At 44.3% G+C, this 21,380-nt stretch overlaps 1 protein-coding gene across 9 annotated transcripts in view; it reads left to right on the top strand.

Annotated features, from left to right (window-relative positions):
* KIAA1109 (KIAA1109 ortholog) overlaps positions 1-21,380 on the top strand; it is a 908,505-nt gene that overhangs the window by 848,629 nt on the left and 38,496 nt on the right. For all 9 annotated transcript variants that reach the window (XM_033938537.1, XM_033938601.1, XM_033938589.1 and 6 more), the window contains one exon: positions 6,743-6,877. In XM_033938537.1, coding sequence (XP_033794428.1) covers positions 6,743-6,877 — 135 coding nt within the window. The remainder of the gene's footprint in view (positions 1-6,742; positions 6,878-21,380) is intronic.

Below are 21,380 nucleotides of genomic sequence, written 5' to 3'. Positions count from 1 at the left end.
CGACCGTCTCGCCTTAGAAGAAATTGCCTCGGTTGGGGTATGCTGCTTCGACTGGGTCTCCTCCTCCGGGGCCGGAGTTCGAGGACCCCGAGGTTTTCTACTCGTCCTGTTGCTCGCAGGCCTCTCTGGAGCCTGATGCCTCTTCTTCTTCTAGTCCGTCTCGCAGACCGGCGACGGCGGACCAACTGTCCTTTTCATCGTTCCTCAGGCAGATGACATGGACATTACCCTCAATGCTGGGTCTCGATACTCCAAGGAGTACCTCGATACCATGCACTTGCCTCGTCCTCCGGCCGAGTCCTTGCGCCTTCCTCTGCACAAGCTCCTCGACCAGACTTTCATGAGGTGTTTCGAGTCTCCCTACTCTATCCCTGCGGTTCCTGGGAAATTGGATGCTCGGTACCGCACGGTGCATCATAAGGGCTTCGAGGGTCCTCAGCTTTCTCACCAGTCCCTCCTGGTCGAATCCTCGCTCAAGCGGTCTCATCCTGGCCAAGTCTATACTTCAGTGCCTCCGGGCTGCGAGGGCAGAACCATGGATAAGTTTGGTCGACGCATCTATCAGAATTCGATGATGACGTCTCGAGTCCTGAATTACAATTTCCACTTTGCAGCCTACTTGGAATTCTTTCTGCCTGTGCTTCGGAAATTCACACCATACATCGAGACCCAGGCTCAATTTGAGTTTGAGGAAGTGGTGGCTTCGCTGTTCCAGCTTCGTCTTCAGTTGATGCAATCTGCCTATGATGCATTCGAGCTCTCAGCCCGAGCAGCAGCCTGCTCGGTGGCGATGCGCCGACTGGCCTGGTTGTGGACCATTGACATGGACCCGAATCTTCAGGACCGCCTGGCTAACGTTCCGTGCGCTGGGGCGGACCTTTTTGACAAATCCAACGAGACTGTCACAAAGAAATTGTCTGATCATGAAAAGTCCTTCCAGTCTATTCTTCGGCCGAAGCCTAAGCCTCAACAGTCTTGACCCTCTCGTCCACCGTTGATTTATCAGCAGTGTTATCAACCGAGACAAGCTCCACCTGCGAGGCAACCGGCGAAGCGTCAGCCTCCTCAGAAGGGTCAGCCGAAGTCTCAGTCGCCTGCTGTCCCTAAGGCCACTCAGCCTTTTTGACTGTTTCGTCGAGGGCATAACCAACCTCGTTCTGCCTCTCCCTGTTTTTCCCATCGGAGGGCGCCTCCATCATTTTTATCATCGCTGGGAGGCCATAACATCCGACCTCTGGGTCCTTACTATCGTCAGGGAAGGATACTCTCTTCATTTCCATCGGGTCCCTCCGGACCACCCTCCAAGAGAGTATCCTTCCAACTTGACTCAGACCGCCCTTCTTCTTCAGGAAGCTCAGGCTTTGCTCCGGCTTCGTGCCGTAGAGCCGGTCCCGACGGACCAATTGAACCAGGGATTTTACTCCCGGTACTTCCTTGTTCCGAAGAAGACGGGCGACCTGCGACCCATTTTGGACCTCAGGGTCCTCAACAAATTCTTGGTCAAAGAGAGGTTTCGCATGTTGACACTTGCTTCTCTCTACCCCCTCCTCGAGCAGAACAACTGGTTTTGCTCTCTGGATCTCAAGGAGGCCTACACTCATATTCCCATTCATCCGGCCTCTCGCAAGTTCCTCAGATTTCGGGTGGGACATCTACATCTGCAGTATCGAGTGCTTCCATTCGGCCTGTCTTCGTCCCCCAGAGTCTTCACAAAGTGTCTGGTGGTGGTGGCCACGGCACTCCGGAACCAAGGTCTTCAGGTATTTCCCTACCTCGACGACTGGCTGATCAAGGCTCCCTCGGCCTCAGGGGTCATCTCGGCGACCCTGTCAACGATTCGGTTCCTGCAGAGCTTGGGATTCGAGATCAACTTTCCCAAGTCTCATCTATAGCCGACCCAGTCGCTCCCCTTTATCGGGGCTGTCCTGGATACCATACGCCTCAGAGCATTCCTTCCTCCTCAGCGCCTGGCTGCTCTTCATCTCTGCCAGTCTGTGTCTTCTCGCCAAACCATCTCAGCGAGACACATGATGGTCCTCCTGGGCCACATGGCCTCTACAGTTCATGTGACGCCGTTTGCCAGACTCCACCTCAGAATTCCTCAGTGGACCCTGGCATCTCAGTGGACTCAGGTGTCGGATCCGTGGACGCGACACATCACAGTCATTCCTGCTCTTCGGCAGTCTCTATTTTGGTGGATGACCTCTTCGAATCTATCCAGAGGTTTGCTGTTTCACTCTCCTCCCCACCAAAAGGTCCTCACAACCGATTCCTCGACCTATGCTTGGGGGGCTCATCTGGATGGGCTTCGCACTCAGGGATTCTAGACCAGTGCGGACCGACTCCATCAAATCAATCTTCTGGAGCTCAGAGCCATCTTCAATGCTCTTCAAGCTTTTCAACATCTGCTTCACGACATGGTGGTCCTCATTCACACAGACAACCAAGTCGCCATGTACTATGTCAACAAGCAGGGGGGCACGGGCTCGGCCTCCCTCTGCCAGGAAGCTCTCAGAGTCTGGGATTGGGCGGTTCGCCACAACGCCTTCCTCAAGGCTGTCTACATTCAAGGGAAGGACAATGTCTTGGCAGACAATCTGAGTCGTCTTTTCCAGCCTCACGAATGGACACTCCATTCCAAGCCCCTTCATCAGATCTTTGCTCAGTGGGGAACGCCTCAGATAGACCACTTTGCGGCTCCCCACAATTTCAAGCTGCCTCAGTTTTGCTCCAGGATCTACGATCCTCATCGCCTCGAGGCGGATGCTTTTCTGCTGGATTGGGGGAATCGCTTTCTGTATGCGTTTCCGCCATTTCCTCTCATTCAGAAGACTCCGGTCAAGCTGAAGTCAGACCGTGCCACCATGATTCTGATCGCTCCTCTGTGGCCCAGGCAACCTTGGTTCTCCCTTCTACTTCAACTCAGCAGCAGGGAACCGTACCTACTTCCAGTGTTTCCTTCACTGCTTACTCAGCATCAGGGGTCTCTGCTTCATCCCAACCTGCAGTCTCTCCACCTGACAGCTTGGTTCCTCTCAACGTAACTCCTCGCCAGTTTTCCCCAGCGGTGAGGGATGTCTTGGAGGCTTCCAGGAAGCATAGTACTCGTCAATGCTACTCCCAAAAATGGACTAAATTTTCTTCATGGTGTATTTCCAATTCTAAGGAGCCTCAGCGAGCCTCCCTATCCTCTGTATTGGACTATCTTCTACATTTGTCTCAGTCTGGTCTCAAGTCAACATCTATACGAGTCCACCTGAGTGCTATTGCGGCTTTCCATCAGCCTCTACAAGGGAAACCTCTCTCTGCTCATCCTGTGGTTTCCAGATTTATGAAAGGACTTTTTCATGTCAATCCTCCTCTCAAACCGCCTCCAGTGGTTTGGGATCTAAATGTTGTTCTTTCTCAGCTTATGAAACCTCCTTTTGAGCCTTTGAGCAAGGCTCCACTAAAGTTTCTCACTTGGAAAGTGGTTTTTCTGGTGGCCCTCACATCTGCTCGCAGGGTCAGTGAGCTTCAGGCCTTGATGGCGGACCCACCTTTCACAGTATTCCATCATTACAAGGTGGTCCTCCGCAGTCATCCGAAATTCCTACCTAAAGTGGTCTCTGAATTTCATCTCAACCAATCCATTGTGCTTCCAGCATTTTTTCCAAAGCCTCATTCTCATCCTGGAGAATCAGCTCTACAAACTCTGGAATGTAAACGTGCTTTGGCTTTCTACTTGGATCGCACCAAACCACACAGAGCTGCTCCTCAACTTTTCGTCTCCTTTGATCCAAACAAGTTGGGACGACCTGTATCGAAGCGCACCATCTCCAACTGGATGGCAGCTTGTATCTCTTTCTGCTATACCCAGGCTGGATTACCCCTTCCCTGTAGGGTCACAGCCCATAGGGTCAGAGCAATGGCAGCCTCGGTAGCCTTCCTCAGATCGACACCGATTGAGGAGATTTGTAAGGCTGCCACTTGGTCCTCGGTTCATACATTCACCTCTCATTATTGTCTGGATACTTTCTCCAGAAGGGATGGACAGTTTGGCCAAACAATGTTACAAAATTTATTCTCCTAAGTTGCCAACTCTCCCACCATCCCATTGAGGTTAGCTTGGAGGTCACCCACTAGTGAGAATACCTGCCTGCTTGTCCTGAGATAAAGCAATGTTACTTACCGTAACAGTTGCTATCCAGGGACAGCAGGCAGCTATTCTCACGTCCCACCCACCTCCCCTGGATTGGCTTCTCTGCTAGCTACCTGAACTGAGGAGACACGCCCGGACCATCGGGCGGGAAGGCACTAGCGCATGCGCGGTGCGGGCATCTCGAAACTTCTGAGTTTCTTCAAGCAAGACATGCTTGCAAGATGTCCGTATCGGGGCTCTGTCGGATGACATCACCCACTAGTGAGAATAGCTGCCTGCTGTCCCTGGATAACAACTGTTACGGTAAGTAACATTGCTTTATGTTAAGAAAATGGTGTTTATTCATTACAAAACAATGTCAATGGCTCCCATATTTTATTAAACCTTGTATAATTTCCATTTTGTATTGCTATTGAACGTTCCATTTTGTATAGATGACAAAGTGAATTCCACCAGAAATCAAAGTTAAGTCTGCTGTGATCTTTCCAATTGTTAGTAATATGTTGCATGGCAACTCCTGTCATAATCAATAAAAGTTTGTTATTACTTGCCGATATCTGACTCTTTTTTCTCATAGACATGCCAAATATCACAGTATCATAAGTTAATGCTACAGGATGAAAAGAGGGATTAAAGCAATAGGTCTGTAATTGCTTGGCTCAGAAGAGGGTGGGGTTTTTTTTGCCTTTAATGATGGGATGGATGATGATATGCCTTCTATTTTCATGGAATACTCCTTCAGTTAACAAGTTGGATAGCCAAAGGTAAAGATCTGACATTAATTTATTAGATGCCTTTAACATGAGAGCATGGAACAGTCTCCCGGAAGAAGTGGTGGAGACAGACTGTGTCTGAATTCAAGAAAGCATATGATAGGCATATGGGATCTCTTAGAAATAATGGTTACTGCGGATGGGCAGACTAGATGGGCTATTTGGCCTTTATCTGCCATAATGTTTCTATGTTTCCCTTTTAACCCTTTGGACTATAAAATATGTCTATGAGAAACAGTCTAGGGTGGGTCCTTTTGTGGACTTTCAAGGATCCAGTAAGCTATTACTACTATCAAAACCCCCGGAAACTACTTAAGTGTTATGTTTTAACAGATAAGCAAACTTTGGCTTAAGTACCACAAATACTTTTGACCAGAAGTGAGAGAGGGGTGATCTATAAGTGAGACTATTGGCTTTCCTATCCACACCAGTTCCAGCATCTCCTTTTCCTCTCCTTCGCTCCTGGTCCTTTCCCAAAGCATGGTGTTGCCTCTCCCTCTCCCATAGTTCTGCTTTCAGTCATACTTGTTTCCCAATGCTGTAAAGCACTTTCAGTACTGGTATGAGGCCTTCACTTCTGGGACCTGGGCTTAATAGAATGATATGAGAACAGTGCTATAGAAATGATAACTGTATAATAATAATAATAACAGTTTATATACCGTAGGACCGTGAAGTTCTGTGGTTTGCAATGATTAAAATAGTACAAATTGAGTGGAATTGACAAGTTAATACTAGCGAATCATAGTTCTAGGGATCAGTTAAGTGGGAAAGATTGTACAAATCAGTTGCCAAGGTAGTTTAGGAACAGATATGTTTTTAGGTGTTTCCTAAATTCCCCGTAAGTATTAGCTTGCATAAGTAATTGTTCCAGGTCTTTACCCCATAATGCTGCTTGATATGAGAGAAGATGTTGGTGGTAACTTTTGAATTTACATCCTTTAACTGGTGGAGATACAAAATTCAAGTGTGAGCTTCTCTTATGTTTGTTGGTTGGGAAGGAGAAAAGGTCAGTTATATATTTAGGGGCTAAGCCAAACAGTGCCTTAAAACAGAAAAATCCAAACTTAAACTTCACACGTGCCTCCATCGGCAACCAATGCAGGAGTCGGTAAGAAGGAGATACATGGTCAAATTTCTTCAACTCAAAAATCAGTCTGACCGTTGCATTTTGCACCAGTTGTAATCATTGCAGCAGTCAGACTGGTTTTTGGGATGAAGAAGTTTGACCATGTATGTACTCTACTGTGACAGGCGGGGTATAAATAAATAAATACAAATAGCTCCTTTACACAAATTATTATAATGTCGCTTCACATGTTTTTGTATACATCAGGATTGTTGTGTGTGTATAATTTTGTGGATGCATACAATCCTGTCTTTGCCCCAGAAAAGCAAATAAATACATTGTCTGAATTTTAGATTGGATGGAATAGACTCCCACATATATACTTTTGGTATTTGTTCAATGTCAGAGATAAAGTAACGCACTATAACCCAGGGTTGTGAAAGGATCTTCATGAATTTTGGGATGCCATAGGCTTTGGCTTTACCTTGTCTCTGAATGCCATGTGTGCATTAAAATCTTGTCTATATATCATCCTGTAGAACTCCACTGTCAACATTGTCCCGCACTACAAAAGCATTGAATAAAGAAAAGACAGTTTTAGTCAACTGCCTACATGCAATCCTGTTATACCTTCAACTCCACACTATTATTTTGCCTAAGTGGGAATATCATTTGTCTTTTTATGTACCAATATATTGACTATGGAAAGTGTTTCTAAATATTTACATTTATAGAATTATTTATTTGATCTTTTTTTAGATGCCAACAGCAAGCCAAAGGTGGAATGTAGTGTGGTGACTGAGTTTACAGATCATATCTGTGTGACTATGGATGCTGAGTTAATTATGTTTCTGCATGATTTGGTATCTGCTTATCTTAAAGAAAAAGAGAAAGGTAAGAAAAGCATACCGTATTTTTCACTCCATAAGACGCACCTGACCATAAGATGCACCCTAGATTTGGAGGAGGAAAACAAGAAAAAGACTTATTCTGAACCAAATTCTCCCTGCCAGGCTCTGGACCTTGTCCCCCCTCTCTGCCAGGCTCTCTACCCTGTCCCCCTTTTTGTGGTCTAGTGGTAGGCAGGGACAGGGCAGGCAGGCCTAGTGGCCTATTGACAGGCAGGGAGCCTAGTGACAGGCAGGGCCCCCCCACCCCGAGGCAAGCAGGCAGGCAAGGCCCCCCCCCAATGTGCACGATCTTTCTTCACTATCCATGTGTACCATTTCCTCCCCTTCCATTAAGTATCGCAGCTCTGTATCTTTATTCCTCTCCTTTCCAGCATTATTCCATGTCCCTGTCCCTATGCTCCCTCTTCCTTCAGCATTTCTTTGCTCTGTTTCTTTCCCTCCCCATGTCAAGCTTCATTTCCTTCCTCCTGTACTCCTCATCTCCACCCCAAGGCAGGCAGGCAGGGCCTCCCCCCGTACCTTATTTTAGTTCTTCCGGCGGTCCTGCCCTTCCCTCCGGCTGACTCCCACATCGCTGCATGAATGACTGCTGTCAGTTCTCATGAGAACTGAAGCAGCCATTTATGCAGCGACGCAGGACAAAGCAGGAGTGCGAAAAGCTCACACCTGCCTTTTACCCGCTCTGACGCTGCTGCATCTAGTTCAGGAGTCAGCCAGAGGGAAGGGTAGGACTGCCGGAGGCACTGAGGAAACCATTAACACAGCGACGCAGGACAAGGCAGGAGCGCGAAAAGCTTGCGCCTGCCTTTTACACGCGCTTGATGCTGCTGCAGTTAGTTTGGGAGTCAGCCGGAGGGAAGGGCAGGACCGCCGGAGGAACTAAATAAGGTAACAGGGGTGGGGGTGGGTATTCGCTCCATAAGACACACCCTTATTTCCACCCCCTTTTTGGGGATGGAAAAAGTGTATCTTATGGAGCGAGAAATATGGTATTTCTCTCCTAATACAGTTTTGAAAGTTTTTATTACATTACATTACATTAGTGATTTCTATTCCGCCATTATCTTGCGGTTCAAGGCGGATTACATTCAAACTAAAAACAAGAATTACATTCAAATTAAAAGGAATAGAATAAGTGATCACATAGAATTTTTTAAGGTAATAAACAATGGATAAAGAGTTACCAAAAGGAAGTGGAGGTCTTTAGGAGATAAGAATAGGGTGAAATTATGGGTTTTAGATAACGTTTGATAGATAAAAGAGTATTAGAGAGATCTAAGGGTAAATAGAGTGTTAGATATTTGGTTGGGATTGGTTGTGCTGGATAGGTTTTATGTGTTTTTTGAAGAGTATGGTTTTAATATCTCTCCTGAAGGCTTTGTAGTCTGAAGTCGAAGATAACAGAGTAGTGATTTGTCTGTCCAGTTTAGCTGCTTTGGAGGCTATTAGGTTGTCATAAAGTTTTTTTCGTTTGACATCTTTGGATGATGGGTGAGAGAAAAGTGAGTGGGATCTTCTGTGTCTGATTGAGGAAGATTGATTTAGTTGGCTGTTCCAGTAGGTTGGGCCCTCTCCATTGAGAGCCTTGTAAAGTAAGCAGTAGAATTTGAAGTGTACTCATACATATTGTAGAAAGAAAATGAATAGTTTCTGAGCTATGGGGTCCTAAAGGGCTCCCCCTTGTCACCACCTTTGTTCAATGTGTTGCTCCAAACCTTAAGTTTACCACTGGACAGTCTCAACATTTTGGTTTTTATATATGCAGATACTATGGTATTACTTCTAGTGCCGGGGGATTGGATTATCACATTGACAAAACGTTTGGAATCTGTGCAATTGAGGACTGGATTCTGGCCAATTGGTTCAAATTAAATAGACAAGAGACCACATTTTTATGGATAAATCCATTTGACAAAACAGGGCTTTCCTTCAAGATTCCCCATTAAAAACAGATACTTTTTCTTTTGATTTTCTATGTAAGAGTTTACGAATAAAAAGTAAAACAGCTCAGAAATCATTATAAGCATTGAAAAAAAATGGAGATCTATTTGCAAATATATTGAATTAATTACATTTAGATTGCTAGGATAAGTTTTAGTTCTGTCTAGGATAGATTATTATAACATCATTTTTGCTAGGTTTTCTAAGACTCTAATCAGACAGGTACAGTTTATACAAAACATGGCTAATATTTGTGGTTCATAAGTTTGATGCTGTTGCTCCACTTTTCTTAAAACTACACTGGCTACCAGTGGAACCTAGAATTCAGTTTGTTTAGTTAGTTAGTCCTCCCTAGAGAGCTCAGAACGGGTTACAGTTTAACAGTGCAAGTGGTTATCTTCGTTCCTCCTTAACTCATTTGTGTAGCCGACATTGCCGTCGCCCCTGCAATTCTCCTGCACTTCTCTCTCTCTTCTTTCAACGAGTTAGTGGCAGTAATTCCTACAGTTGCTTGCTGCTAACTTGGAAGTCACTGTGCCACATCCTTCCCTCTGTCAGAACTTCCTTTTTCTACCCAGGTGGGACGCAGCAAAGAGGCTTTTGGGTTACTGGCAAGCAGCTGTAGGAACTGCCGCTGGCCTGCTGAAGCAAGAAATAACATATTTGTGAGTGGGATTGGGGAGAGGAAAGGAAGGAAATATGTTATGAGAGTGGTGAGAGGGAAAAATAGACATAAGGGTGGAGGGGAAGAAAAGAGAGTGCATGGAGAGAGAGGGAGAAGTAGACATGGAGTAGAGGGAAGGGAGACATGCTGCATGGGAAGAGAGGGAGCTTTATTTATATCCCGTCATACCTTTTGGACATAGGATGGACACAGAGTAGTGCTGCACGATTCACATCGATTCAGTTTTAAGAAAAATCGGCCTCCCGATTCGATGGTCGATCATTCTCCCCGTGCCTTCCTAAAGCAGGAGCGGTAGCGCTGGCTCTTGCTGGCCGTCCGCTGCCGCTCCTGCTTGAGGGGAAGGCCTGAATGTTTCCCCAGCTTCCTCGCTCTTACCAGCTTAAGCTAATACGGCAGCCTGCAGGATCGCTGGTGCTATAGCGATCCCTGCAGCTGCCCTTCGTCCTCAGCGGCACGTTCTTTCTGCTATGGTCCCGCCCCTTGTCTGACGTCAGGGTCAGGATCGCGGCAGACGAAATGTGACGCTGAGGATGACGGCAGCTGCAGGGATCGCTATAGCACCAGCGATCCTGCAGGCTGCCTTATGAGCTTAAGTTAAACATGGGGAAGCTGGGGAGGCAGGCCTTGGCGGCGGGAGGGCAGGCCTTCACGGGGGGAGGAAGAGTGCCTTTGTAGCAGGAGGCAGGCCTGTGCAGAGGGAGGAGAAGGAAGGAGTAAGAGAGGGGAGGGGAGATGCCAACTTGGGTGAAGGGAAGAGAGAAAGAGACCAAACCAAAAAGAAGGAGAGGAAAACAGATGAGAGGTGCTGGACTAATGGAGAGAGGGAGAGAGAAATGCAAGATCACAAGGGGTAGGGTACAAGAGGGACAGATACTGCTCCAAAGTAGGTGGGCAGGGTGCAGGATGGCAGGAAAGATAGTAGGAGAAAGCTTGTACCTGGTGAAGGGGATACAGAAGGCAAGGAAGAAAGAAGAAGCTGGATATGGGGAGAGATAAGATGCTGGGCATGGAGGGAGCATAGGAACAGGGACACAAGGGGGACAGTACTGGAGAGGAGAATAGGGACAGGAACACGGAAGAGAGATGCTGGATGAAAGGGTAGTTGAGGAAAGGAGAGATGGTGGATCTGTGGATGGTGGGGGTCCATTGCTGCAGCTTCTGGGGGATAGAGATGAACAAAAGGAAAGATGCCAGACCTCCAGGGGAAGAAAGGGAAACAGAAGGGGAGGACAAAGATGGAAGATGGATAGTTAGCACGGAGAAAGAATAAAGAAGGAGAGCCTGATCAGAAGACAACCAGACCAACATGGGACCAACATGATTTGAAAAATGACCAGACAACAAAAGATAGGAAAAATAATTTTATTTTCTGTTTTGTGATTACAATATGTCAGATTTGAAATGTGAATCTTCCAGAGCTGATGTTAGACCGTGAACATGAGCTAGGATTTAACAGAGAGAGGGAAAGTATTTTTTGTTTCTTTATTTTGTTTACACCACAGGACCAGTGTGGGTAGGAGAGGGCAAGGGGGTGAAGAGGCTATAAAATAAACCCACCAGGATGTTTGGAAAAAACCACCCAATTGGGCAGGAAAATCAAATCAAAAAATCAATTCAATAGGCTGAATCGAATCAAAAGCACAGTTACTTACCGTAACAGGTGTTATCCAGGGCAGAAGGCAGCTATTCTCACATATGGGTGATGTCATCGACGGAGCCCGGATATGGAAGCTCACAAACAGACTTGCTTGTAGAAACTAGAAGTTTTGAGTTGACCGCACCGCGCATGCGCGAGTGCTTTCCTGCCCAGCGTATGGTGCGTCTCCTCAGTTCAGATAGCTAGCAGAGAAGCCAGTCAGGGGAGGTGGGTGGGTTGTGAGAATAGCTGCCTGATGTCCCAGGAATAACACCTGTTACGGTAAGCAACTGTGTTTTATCCCAGGACAAGCAGGCAGCCTATTCTCACATATGGGTGACCTCTGAGCAGTAGTGGCTCGTGGCCAGTAGGGGGTGATGTCTACGGGACGGTAATGGAATGGACATCAGGACATGATAGTGCAGTATTAAGTGCTGGTTTTTCGTATGATTCTGGATAACTCTAGTTAGATACAAGCATATGTCAGTTAAGGCCACACCCAAATAGAAGTGTACGAAAAACGGGTGAATAAAAATCTGAATATGGACGTAGTCAAGGCCAGAAAAACACACTAAAGATTAATATTAAGGGAAAGTATAATAATATTCTTTTTATGTACTTTGCTATTAGGCTAAATCATGGAGGAAATCAGGATATACATGGACTCCATTTTGTTCTCTGTTTTTCTATATCTGCTGTGTCTTGGACTCCATTTTGTGTCAGTGATTCTCTGTCAAGACTTTGTTCAGGTTTAGCATTGTGGTGTTAATTGATACCAGATGTGCCTCAGGCTGGTTAGAAATAGTATATTGAATCCGATTACGTATCCTAAACTGAGATATTACATTACATTACATTAGGGATTTCTATTCCGCCATTACCTTGCGGTTCAAGGCGGCTTACAAAAGATTTATAAACAGGGTTACAATGGGATAACAATAGGATTGCTAGAGTGGTAGAGAGTAGATCTTTTGACATTTCTTTGGTAGTTAAGAACAGGGAGGCTTAACAGAAGATTTATAAACTACAATTGTCCTTGCTATGATAGTAAAGGGTAGATCCTTTGTCTATTATTAGTGTTGATGAGAGTACGTGAGGTTAGGGCTGTTTCAGGAATTTCTTGAAATATGAATGACCAAATTATGAATGTATGGAATGCTTGGGCCCAAGCAAGTATGAATGAATATGAAAGAATTTATATTAAAAATGAAATGGTTTATAAAAAGAAATTCAAAGGAAGCCTGAGCACAATATCTGGAAACAATTAGTCAGAGGTTACAACATAAGGCTGTTAGGTTTCAGGGAGAGGGGAAAAACAGCCCCTCCTTTTCTTTCTCCTTTTCCATTAAGAATGACAGGCAGGCTGAGAACATTTCAGCAGGCTGACCAATTTTCAGCACCCTGTTAACAAGTGTAGATTCTCTTGAAAATTGGATGTTATAAAATGTAAATGTATATTCAGAAATGAATGTAAACAAACAAATGTAATTTCTGAAACTTTTAAACGTAGAGGAATTTCTTTGTCTAACTTTGTTATTTTATTGGCTGACAGCCAATGATGTCACACTGAGCTAAAGTTATATAATGGGGTGTTTCAAAATATTAAACTGAGCTCGTTATCAGAAGGCTAGCATTTTGGCAACTATAACGACCTCCCACTAATGCAACTGTTAACGCAAGCAATTATGCTTTATTCTTTTGAGTCTCATAATGAAAAAATATAAACAATAACTAAATAAATACATAATTATAATTATTATATTTTGGTAAAACCTTGCGTTAGTGTCATTTTGCATGTTTTGTTATTTTTCACACCTTGAGTGAAAGCTAGCAGCTTAATTGGCAGCTTCAGCTTTATGAGTGCGTAGGCGTCCAATGCCCATGCTCACCTCCAAGCTAACTACAATGGGATGGTGGGAGTGTTGGCAATTTAGGAGAATAAATTTTGTAATACTGTCTGGCCAAACTGTCCATCCCGTCTGGAAAAAAACATCCAGACATTAGTGAGAAGTGAAAGTATGAACCGAGGACTAAGTAGCAGCCTTGCAAATTTCCTCAATAGATGTAGATTTTTTTTTTAATTATAATTTGAATAATACATTATCCATTAATAACAGGAAAAAAAGAGAAATCTACAATCAAAGTACATAATTTCATCATACATAAATCCTTTTTAAGCCCACAAAACAGGGAGGCAGGATACTAATACAACAAGAAAAAAGAAAAGAAAAGATAAAGGAAAGATTCTCAGCTCACCTAGAACAAGAGTGGAGGTTACCACCTGTGCGGAAGATATAGAAGGAAATGAATTCCTGCTATCAACGGATACTGGATGAAGGAGAGGAGATCGTTCAAGAGGGCTCATAGAAGCACCAGACAAAGAAGAATTTATATTAATTGGTGTTAGAGCAGAGTTTCCAGTCACTAATGTTAAATGCCTATCCAAGGGGCCAGAAATAGCTGGAGTTGAACTCTTCGGTTTAATTTTCCTTTTCCCCATGCTGACACCAACCTTAAACCATATAATGTTACCTTGAACGTTCCAATCCGGCTCCTCGGCTCTTCACGGCTCCAAGGGGCTCCCAAGGGGCTTGGCGTGCCTCTTTGGGCACATCCTGCGGCCGCTACCGCGGCGGCGGCACTCTTTAAATCCTATTCGAGACGGACCCGGTGACATCAAGGGTCCATCTCGGTCGATGCCTGCGGTCTCCAAACGAAGAAACGCCGCTGCTGTGGGAAGCACAGGGGTAGCCACCAGAGCACTCACACTTATTCCCCCATCTGAAGTATCTCACTTGGAAAGTGGTGTTTCTCATTGCCTTCACCTCTTCTTGAAGAGTCAGTGAGCTGCAAGCTTTAGTTGCTGATCCATCTTTCACTGTCTTCCATCATGACAAGGTGGTCCTCCGTACTCATCCTAAATTCCTCCCTAAGGTAGTATCGGAATTTCATCTCAACCAATCCATTGTTCTTCCAGTGTTTTCCAAAGCCTCATTCTCATCCTAGAGAATCAGCTCTTCATACTCTGGACTGTAAACGTGCTTTGGCCTTCTACTTGGAACGCACCAAACCACACAGAACTGCTCCTCAACTTTTTGTTTCCTTCAATCCAAATAAGTTGGGCCACTCCCGCAATAGATGTAGATCTGAGGAAAGCTACTGAAGCTATCTTTGCTCTGACTTTATGGGCTGTGACTCTACTGTGTAGAGGTAATCCAGCCTGGGCATAGCAGAATGAAATACAAGAAGCCATCCAGTTGGAGATGGTACGTTTAGAGATGGGATGTCCCAACTTGTTGAGATCAAAGGAGACAAAAAGTTGAGGAGCAGTTCCGTCGATGACGTCACCCATATGTGAGAATAGGTTGCCTGCTTGTCCTGGGATAAATTTTTTTTCCTGAATTGGGCAGCACTAACGGGGAGAGAGGGAGAAATGCTGGGTATGGTACAGAAAGCACAGTTACTTACCGTAACAGGTGTTATCTAGGGACAGCAGGCAAATATTCCCACATGTGGGTAATGTCATCCACGGAGCCCCAGTACGGACAGCTGCTAAAGTGCTCTTGGACTTTAAGAACTTAAGAAAGTTTGCGACTGACCACACTGTGCTTGCACGAGTGCCTTCCTGCCCAACATAGGCGCGTGCTGCTCGGTTCAAAAAGCCAGCTAAGAAGAGGTGGGTGGATTGTGAGAATATCTGCCTGCTGTCCCTGAATAATACCTGTTACGGTAAGTAACTGTGCTTTATTCCAGGACAAGCAGGCAGCATATTCTCACATGTGAGTGACCTCCAAGTAAACCAGAAATGGGATAGTGGGAGAGTTGGCTATTGTGAAAATAAATTTTGTAATATTGCTTGGCCGAAATGTCCATTTTGTCTGGAATAGGATTCCAGACAATAATGAGAAGTGAAGGTATGAACCGAGGACTAAGTAGCAGCTTTGCATATTTTATATATTGGAGTAGAACGTAGAAAAGCTACTGAAGCTGCCATAGCTCAAACCTTGTGAGCTGTGACTCGCCCTCCATTTGCAGCCCAGTCTGAGCATAACAAAACAAGATGCAAGCAGCCAACCAGTTGGAAATTGTCCTCTTGGAGACAGGATGCCCCAACTTGTTTAGATCAAAGGAAACAAAAAGTTATGGAGAAGATCCATGCAATTTAATTATTTGCAAATAGTATGCCAATGCTCGTTTGCAGTCCAGCGTATGAAGAGCTGTTTCTCCAGGATTAGAATGAGGCTTGGGGAAAAAAAACACTGGAAGAACAAACGATTGGATAAGATGAAACTCAGTAACAACTTTGGGGAAAACTTTTGGATGGGTGCCGAGTACCATTTTATCATGATGGAATACTGTAAAGGGTGGATCCCCCTACCAATGCTTGAAGTTCACTGACTCTGCGAGCAGACGTGAAAGAAATGAGGAAAACTACTTTCCAAGTGAGGTATTTAAGATGAGCCGTAGACATTGGTTCAAATGAAGACTTCATCAGTGTAGCAAGTACAACATTAAGATCCCAAACTACTGGAGGTGGTTTGAGAGGTGGTTTGACATTGAAAAGTGCTTTCATAAATCTGGAAAGTACAGGATGAGCAGAGAGAGGTTTTCCATCTAATGAACATAAGAACATAAGCATATAAGAACATAAGCATTGCCTCTGCCAAGTCAGACCATAGGTCCATCATGCCCAGCAGTCCGCTCCCGCGGCGGCCCCTAAAGCATTTTGTACTGTACAGTAACCCTCTAATTGTACCCCTCAATCCCCTTTTCCTTCAGGTTGATGAAAAGCCGCAATTGCATAGAGATGGACTCTAATGGAGGTGGATTTGAGGCCTGATTGAGATAAAAGGAAAAGATAATATAGAATCGAAGATGAGGTGGATTGTTGCTCCTAATAATGAAGATTGCACCAAGCTTGTTGTTGTGGGAAGAAGCAAAAAGGTCTACATTGAGAAAAAATTTGATGCAGAGCTGCTGATTTCAGCATCCGTGAGGTTGCAGAAAATGGCTTAAGGAGTGAATTTTTCTCTCCTTAAATGTAAACAGCTTTCAAAAAAAATGTTGTGAGGAACTGCCCAAATCCAAATCTTTTGAGCTTCTTGGCAAAGGAGAAGAAACCTTGTTCCTCCTTGCTTGTTCCCTACTTGTTCCCTACTTGATTGTCTGTACACTTGATTGCCTTGTTCCCTACTTGATTGTCTGTACGAATGAGAATGACCTAATTTTGAAGAAGATGCTGAAAAGCCTTAAGCGCATTGAAAATCACTCTGAGTTCCAACAGATTTATGTGATGGCAACATTCTGTGGTGGACCAGTGACCTTGAGTATGGAGACCATCTAGGTGAGCTCCCCAAGCATAGGTTGATCTGTCATGAGAACCTTCTGGTGAGGGGGCGTTTGAAACAGCAAACCTCTGGAAAGATTGGAAGAGAGCATCCACCACTGAAAAGATTGCTGTAGAAAAGATGTTATTATAATGTGCTGGGAAAGTAGATCAAGAGCATGTGACTACTGAGAAGCCAGCAACCACTGAGGAATCCAGAGGTGAAGTCTTGCAAAAGGAGTCACGTGAACTGTAGAAGCCATGTGACCTAGAAGAATCATCATGTGCCTCGCTGAGAGTGAAGGAAGAAGGGACACTTGATGGCAAAGTTGTATCAAAGCATCTTGACGTTGATGAGGAAGAAATGCCCTGAGTTGAAGAGTATCTAGGGAGGGCTCTGATAAACTGAAGAGTCTGAGAAAGCTGCAATTGAGATTTGGGAAGTTGATTTTGCATCCCAAATTTTGCAGGAACAATATAGTCTGTTGTGTCGCTATAATAATAATGATAACTTTATTTTTATATACCACCATACCACAAACAGTTCAAAGCGGTTTACAGGGGAAGAGACTGTATACAGACAGCGACATTACAGAGAACTTTCAAAATTGCATTGGCATGTTAAGGTTAGTTAAGTTTATCTGGAAGTGTTTTGGGAAGTATATCAAGTTTGAGGTGGCATCAGAGAAATTTGTCAAAGAGATAAGTTTTGATTGACTGCCTAAAAGTTTGATAAGAGGGTACGTTTGAGATGAGGTTGGTTAAACATTTGTTCCATTTGCCTGCTTGGAATGATAATGTTCTGATAAGGTATCTCTTGTAGGTACAGCCCTTTAAGGATGGAAAAGTGAACAAGTAGGCAATATGTGTATTAGTTGTACCTGGGAATTCGAATTGATAAGACAGATAGGTTTGGGATGAACCTGAGCAAAGGTAAGCAAACTTAAAGATGACCCTTGCTTCCATAGGCAGCCAGTGTAGTTTTTTTGTAATAAGGGCTTACATGGTCCGATTTCTTGAGGCCATAAATGAGACGGACTAGAGCATTCTGGATGATTCTCAGTCGTTTGATGGTTTTCTCGAAAGATCCCAAGTATATAATATTGCAATAGTCTAAGCTACTTAAGATCAAAGATTGAACCAGCAGTCAAAAGGAGAAGAAATCCAAAATAACGTTTAATGGTACGAGGTTTCCATAAAGTGAGAAAAAATTTTTTGACTTGAGACGAAGGATCTTTGAGCCAATCGTCCAGATAGGGGAAAACTTGGAAACCGTGATTTCGCAAGACTGCTGCTATCACTACCAGGCACTTGGTGAAAACTCTGGGAAGATGATGCGAGACCGAAAGGCAGAACCTTGCATTGGTAATAATGATTTCCCACCCAAATCTGAGAAACTTGCGAGAGGCTGGATGAATGGTAATGCGAGTGTAAGCCTCTTTGAGATCCAGAGAGCATAACCAATCATTTTGATCCAGTAGGGAGAACAGTGACGCTAAAGAGAGCATCTGAAATTTTTCTCTGACAAGAAATTTGTTGAGAGCTCTGAGGTCAAATATCGGGTGAAGACCTCCTGTCTTCTTCGGAACAAGGAAATACCAAGAGTAAAACCCCGTGTTCTGCTGGTCCAAAGGAACCTCCTCAATAAGAACATAAGCATAAGAACATAAGCAATGCCTCTGCTGGGTCAGACCAGAGGTCCATCGCGCCCAGCAGTCCGCACACGCGGCGGCCCAACAGGTCCAGGACCTGTGCAGCAATCCTCTATCTATACCCCTCTATCCCCCCTTCAAGCAGGAAATTGTCCAATCCTTTCTTAAACCCCTGTACCGTATTCTGCCCTATTACGCCCTCTGGAAGCGCATTCCAGGTGTCCACCACTCGTTGGGTAAAGAAGAACCTCCTAGCATTCGTTTTAAATCTGTCCCCTTTCAACTTTTCCAAATGTCCTCCTGTTCTTTTATTTTTCGAAAGTTTGAAGAATCTGTCCTTCTCTACTCTCTCTATAAGAAAATAAGAACATAAGCAGTGCCTCCGCCGGGTCAGACCATAGGTCAATCCTGCCCGGCAGTCCGCTCCCGCGGCGGCCCAAACAGGTCACGACCTGTCTGCATCACCAGAAGGGGCTCCCTTGCCACCTTGGTTTCTCATTTAAGTCCTATCTTCCCATCGTAGTCCTAACCCTCCGGTCTTGCACATGTACGACCTGTTGGGTTTCTATACTTATTACCTGGTTAGCTTTCTATACCTGTGTTACATCCCAGCATCTCTCTCAGTATCCCACGATCCCTTTATCCCTCAGGAATCCGTCCAATCCCTGTTTGAATCCCTGTACCGTACTCTGCCTGATCACTTCCTCCGGTAGCGCATTCCATGTGTCCACGACCCTTTGGGTGAAAAAAAACTTCCTTGCATTTGTTTTGAACCTATCTCCCTTCAGTTTCTCCGAATGCCCCCTCGTACTTGTTGTCCCCTTCAGTCTGAAGAATCTGTCCCTATCCACCCTCTCTATGCCCCTCATGATCTTGAAGGTCTCTATCATATCTCCCATGGCACTGAGAAGCAGAGATTCAATTTCCTGAAGAGAGGACTGAAGAGGGTTGGAAGGAAACTCTCTTGGAGGATGATCTGGAGAAATGTTGAGGAATTGAAGAGAATAACCTTCTCGAATGATATTGAGAACCCAGAGATCGGAGGTGATTAGCTGCCAACAATGATGGTAATGGTGAAGACGTCCTCCAATGGGAAGATGAAGAGGTAAAGTTAAAGTGATTGAAGATATGCTCTCTATTAAATGGTCAAAAAGGCTGATATGACTTGGGAGTAGCAGAGATCTGAGGCTTTTGAGGATGCTGCTGACGCTGTTTTTTCTGCTTTGGCCTGTAAAGAAGAGTAGACTTTGATGTATAATGCCTCCGATATAAAGAAGATGACTTGAAAGATTTAGACGCAGAGGATTTAGGCTTAGGTCTGAGTAATGAATTGAAAGACTTTTCATGTTCAGAAAGTTTTTTAGTTACATTTTCAATAGTGTCTCCAAAAAGTTTGTCTCCTAGGCAGGGAAAGCACAGTTACTTACCGTAACAGGTGTTATCCAGGGACAGCAGGCAGATATTCTCCACATGTGGGTGACATCATCCTTGGAGCCCCGTCGCGGACAGCTTTTCAAGCAAACTTGATTGAAGATCTTGAAGTTTGCTAGTGCTGCACTGCGCATGCGTGTGCCTTCCCGCCCCACTAGAGGGTGCATCTCCTCAACGTGTTCCTCAGTTCAGATAGCTAGCAAAGAAGTCAACCCGGGGAGGTGGGTGGGTTGCGAGAATATCTGCCTGCTGTCCCTGGATAACATCTGTTACGGTAAGTAACTGTGCTTTATCCCAGGACAAGCAGGCAGCATATTCTCTACATATGGGTGACCTCCAAGCTAACCAGGATGGGATGGTGGGAGAGTTGGCAATTTAAGAGAACAGATTATGCAAAACCGACTGGCTGAACCGGCCGTCACGTCTGGAAAAAGTATCCAGACAATAGTGAGAGGTGGAAATCCAAACCACCATAGGCAAGAACTTAAGATGAGTACGAAGGACTCATGATGAAAAACAGTAAAAAACAGGTCCACAACCCAAGCTTGCAGACGTGAGGGCAATCAGGAACAAGACCTTCCAAGTGAGAAACTTCAGATGAGCTTTGTCAATGGGTTCAAATGGAGGTTTCATCAATCGAGCCAGAACCACATTAAGATCCCAAACACCGGGGAAGGCTTGAGTGGAGGATGAATATTGAAAAGGCCCTTAATTAAAAAACTTAAATTTGGCCTTGATAGAAAACAAAGTTATAAGTGGTTGCAACTGAAGCAGGCTATTCAGGCAGGGATCCCTGAATGGAAATCTCTTAATAATCAATTTAGTTTAGATTTCCTATGCTTTCAGGCAGACTTCCTGGATCACCAGGCCGCACAGTGGTATAAATTATTATCTGGCTATTTAAATAAAAAACCAAAAACTGGACTTAGAGATATTTGGAGTATTGAGATTAAGCATCAAATTAATGCATCTCAATGGACACGTATTTGGTCTTGGAGGATGAGATGTACAATGTCTGCGTCTATGAGGCAAACATGGTTTTTCCTGTTGCATAGAGCACGCTGGACCCCTGTTCGTTTACAAAAATTGGATTGCTCTAAGTCTAATAGATGTTGGCATTGTCATCTCGAAGCTGGAACTTTAGATCATTTATTGTTTTATTGTCCATTCATTAAGGCTTTTTGGGAGTCTATTTGGGATCAAATAAATTGCCTGTTAGAGAATCATGTAGCATTGTCATATGACACAATTTTATTTGGCATGTCTATGAGAGCTAAATGTCAAATATCTGCTAATAATAACAAGCTTTTGATGATATTAACAGGAGTTGCCATCCAACAAATAACATATAATTGTAAGGACTGTAGAAGACTGAATTATTGTTTTTGGTGGAATTCAGTTTGTCATGTGTATAAAATGGAAAGAGAGTTGGCAGTTCAAAAAGGTTATTATAATACATTTAAGGATGTGTGGGGACCATTATTAAATTATAGAAAAGAATAAGTTACACTTTTCCCAATTTTAATACACATGTGGATTTGGGGTGGGAGGGGGTTTCTTGGTTTTCCAATAAGAATATATATATATGAATGTTATAAGATATTATTTTCAGGTGGTATATATTAGTTATATATGAATTTGGGAGGGGGTGGGGGTTAAATCTTATTGGTGTATGATATTGAAGATTTTGGTGGACTCGAATGGATATCGATTTGAGACCAGACCGAGACAAGTGCAACAGATAATCCAGCACTGAAGACAAAGAAGCAGAAAGTGGCTCCAGGCGATGTCCAGTACACCATGCAGCAAATCTAG

Source organism: Geotrypetes seraphini, chromosome 1 (genome assembly GCF_902459505.1).
Source record: "Geotrypetes seraphini chromosome 1, aGeoSer1.1, whole genome shotgun sequence".
Lineage (NCBI taxonomy): Eukaryota > Metazoa > Chordata > Amphibia > Gymnophiona > Dermophiidae > Geotrypetes > Geotrypetes seraphini.
Note: the sequence above shows the minus strand (reverse complement) of the source record. Positions and strands in the feature narration are given on the sequence as shown.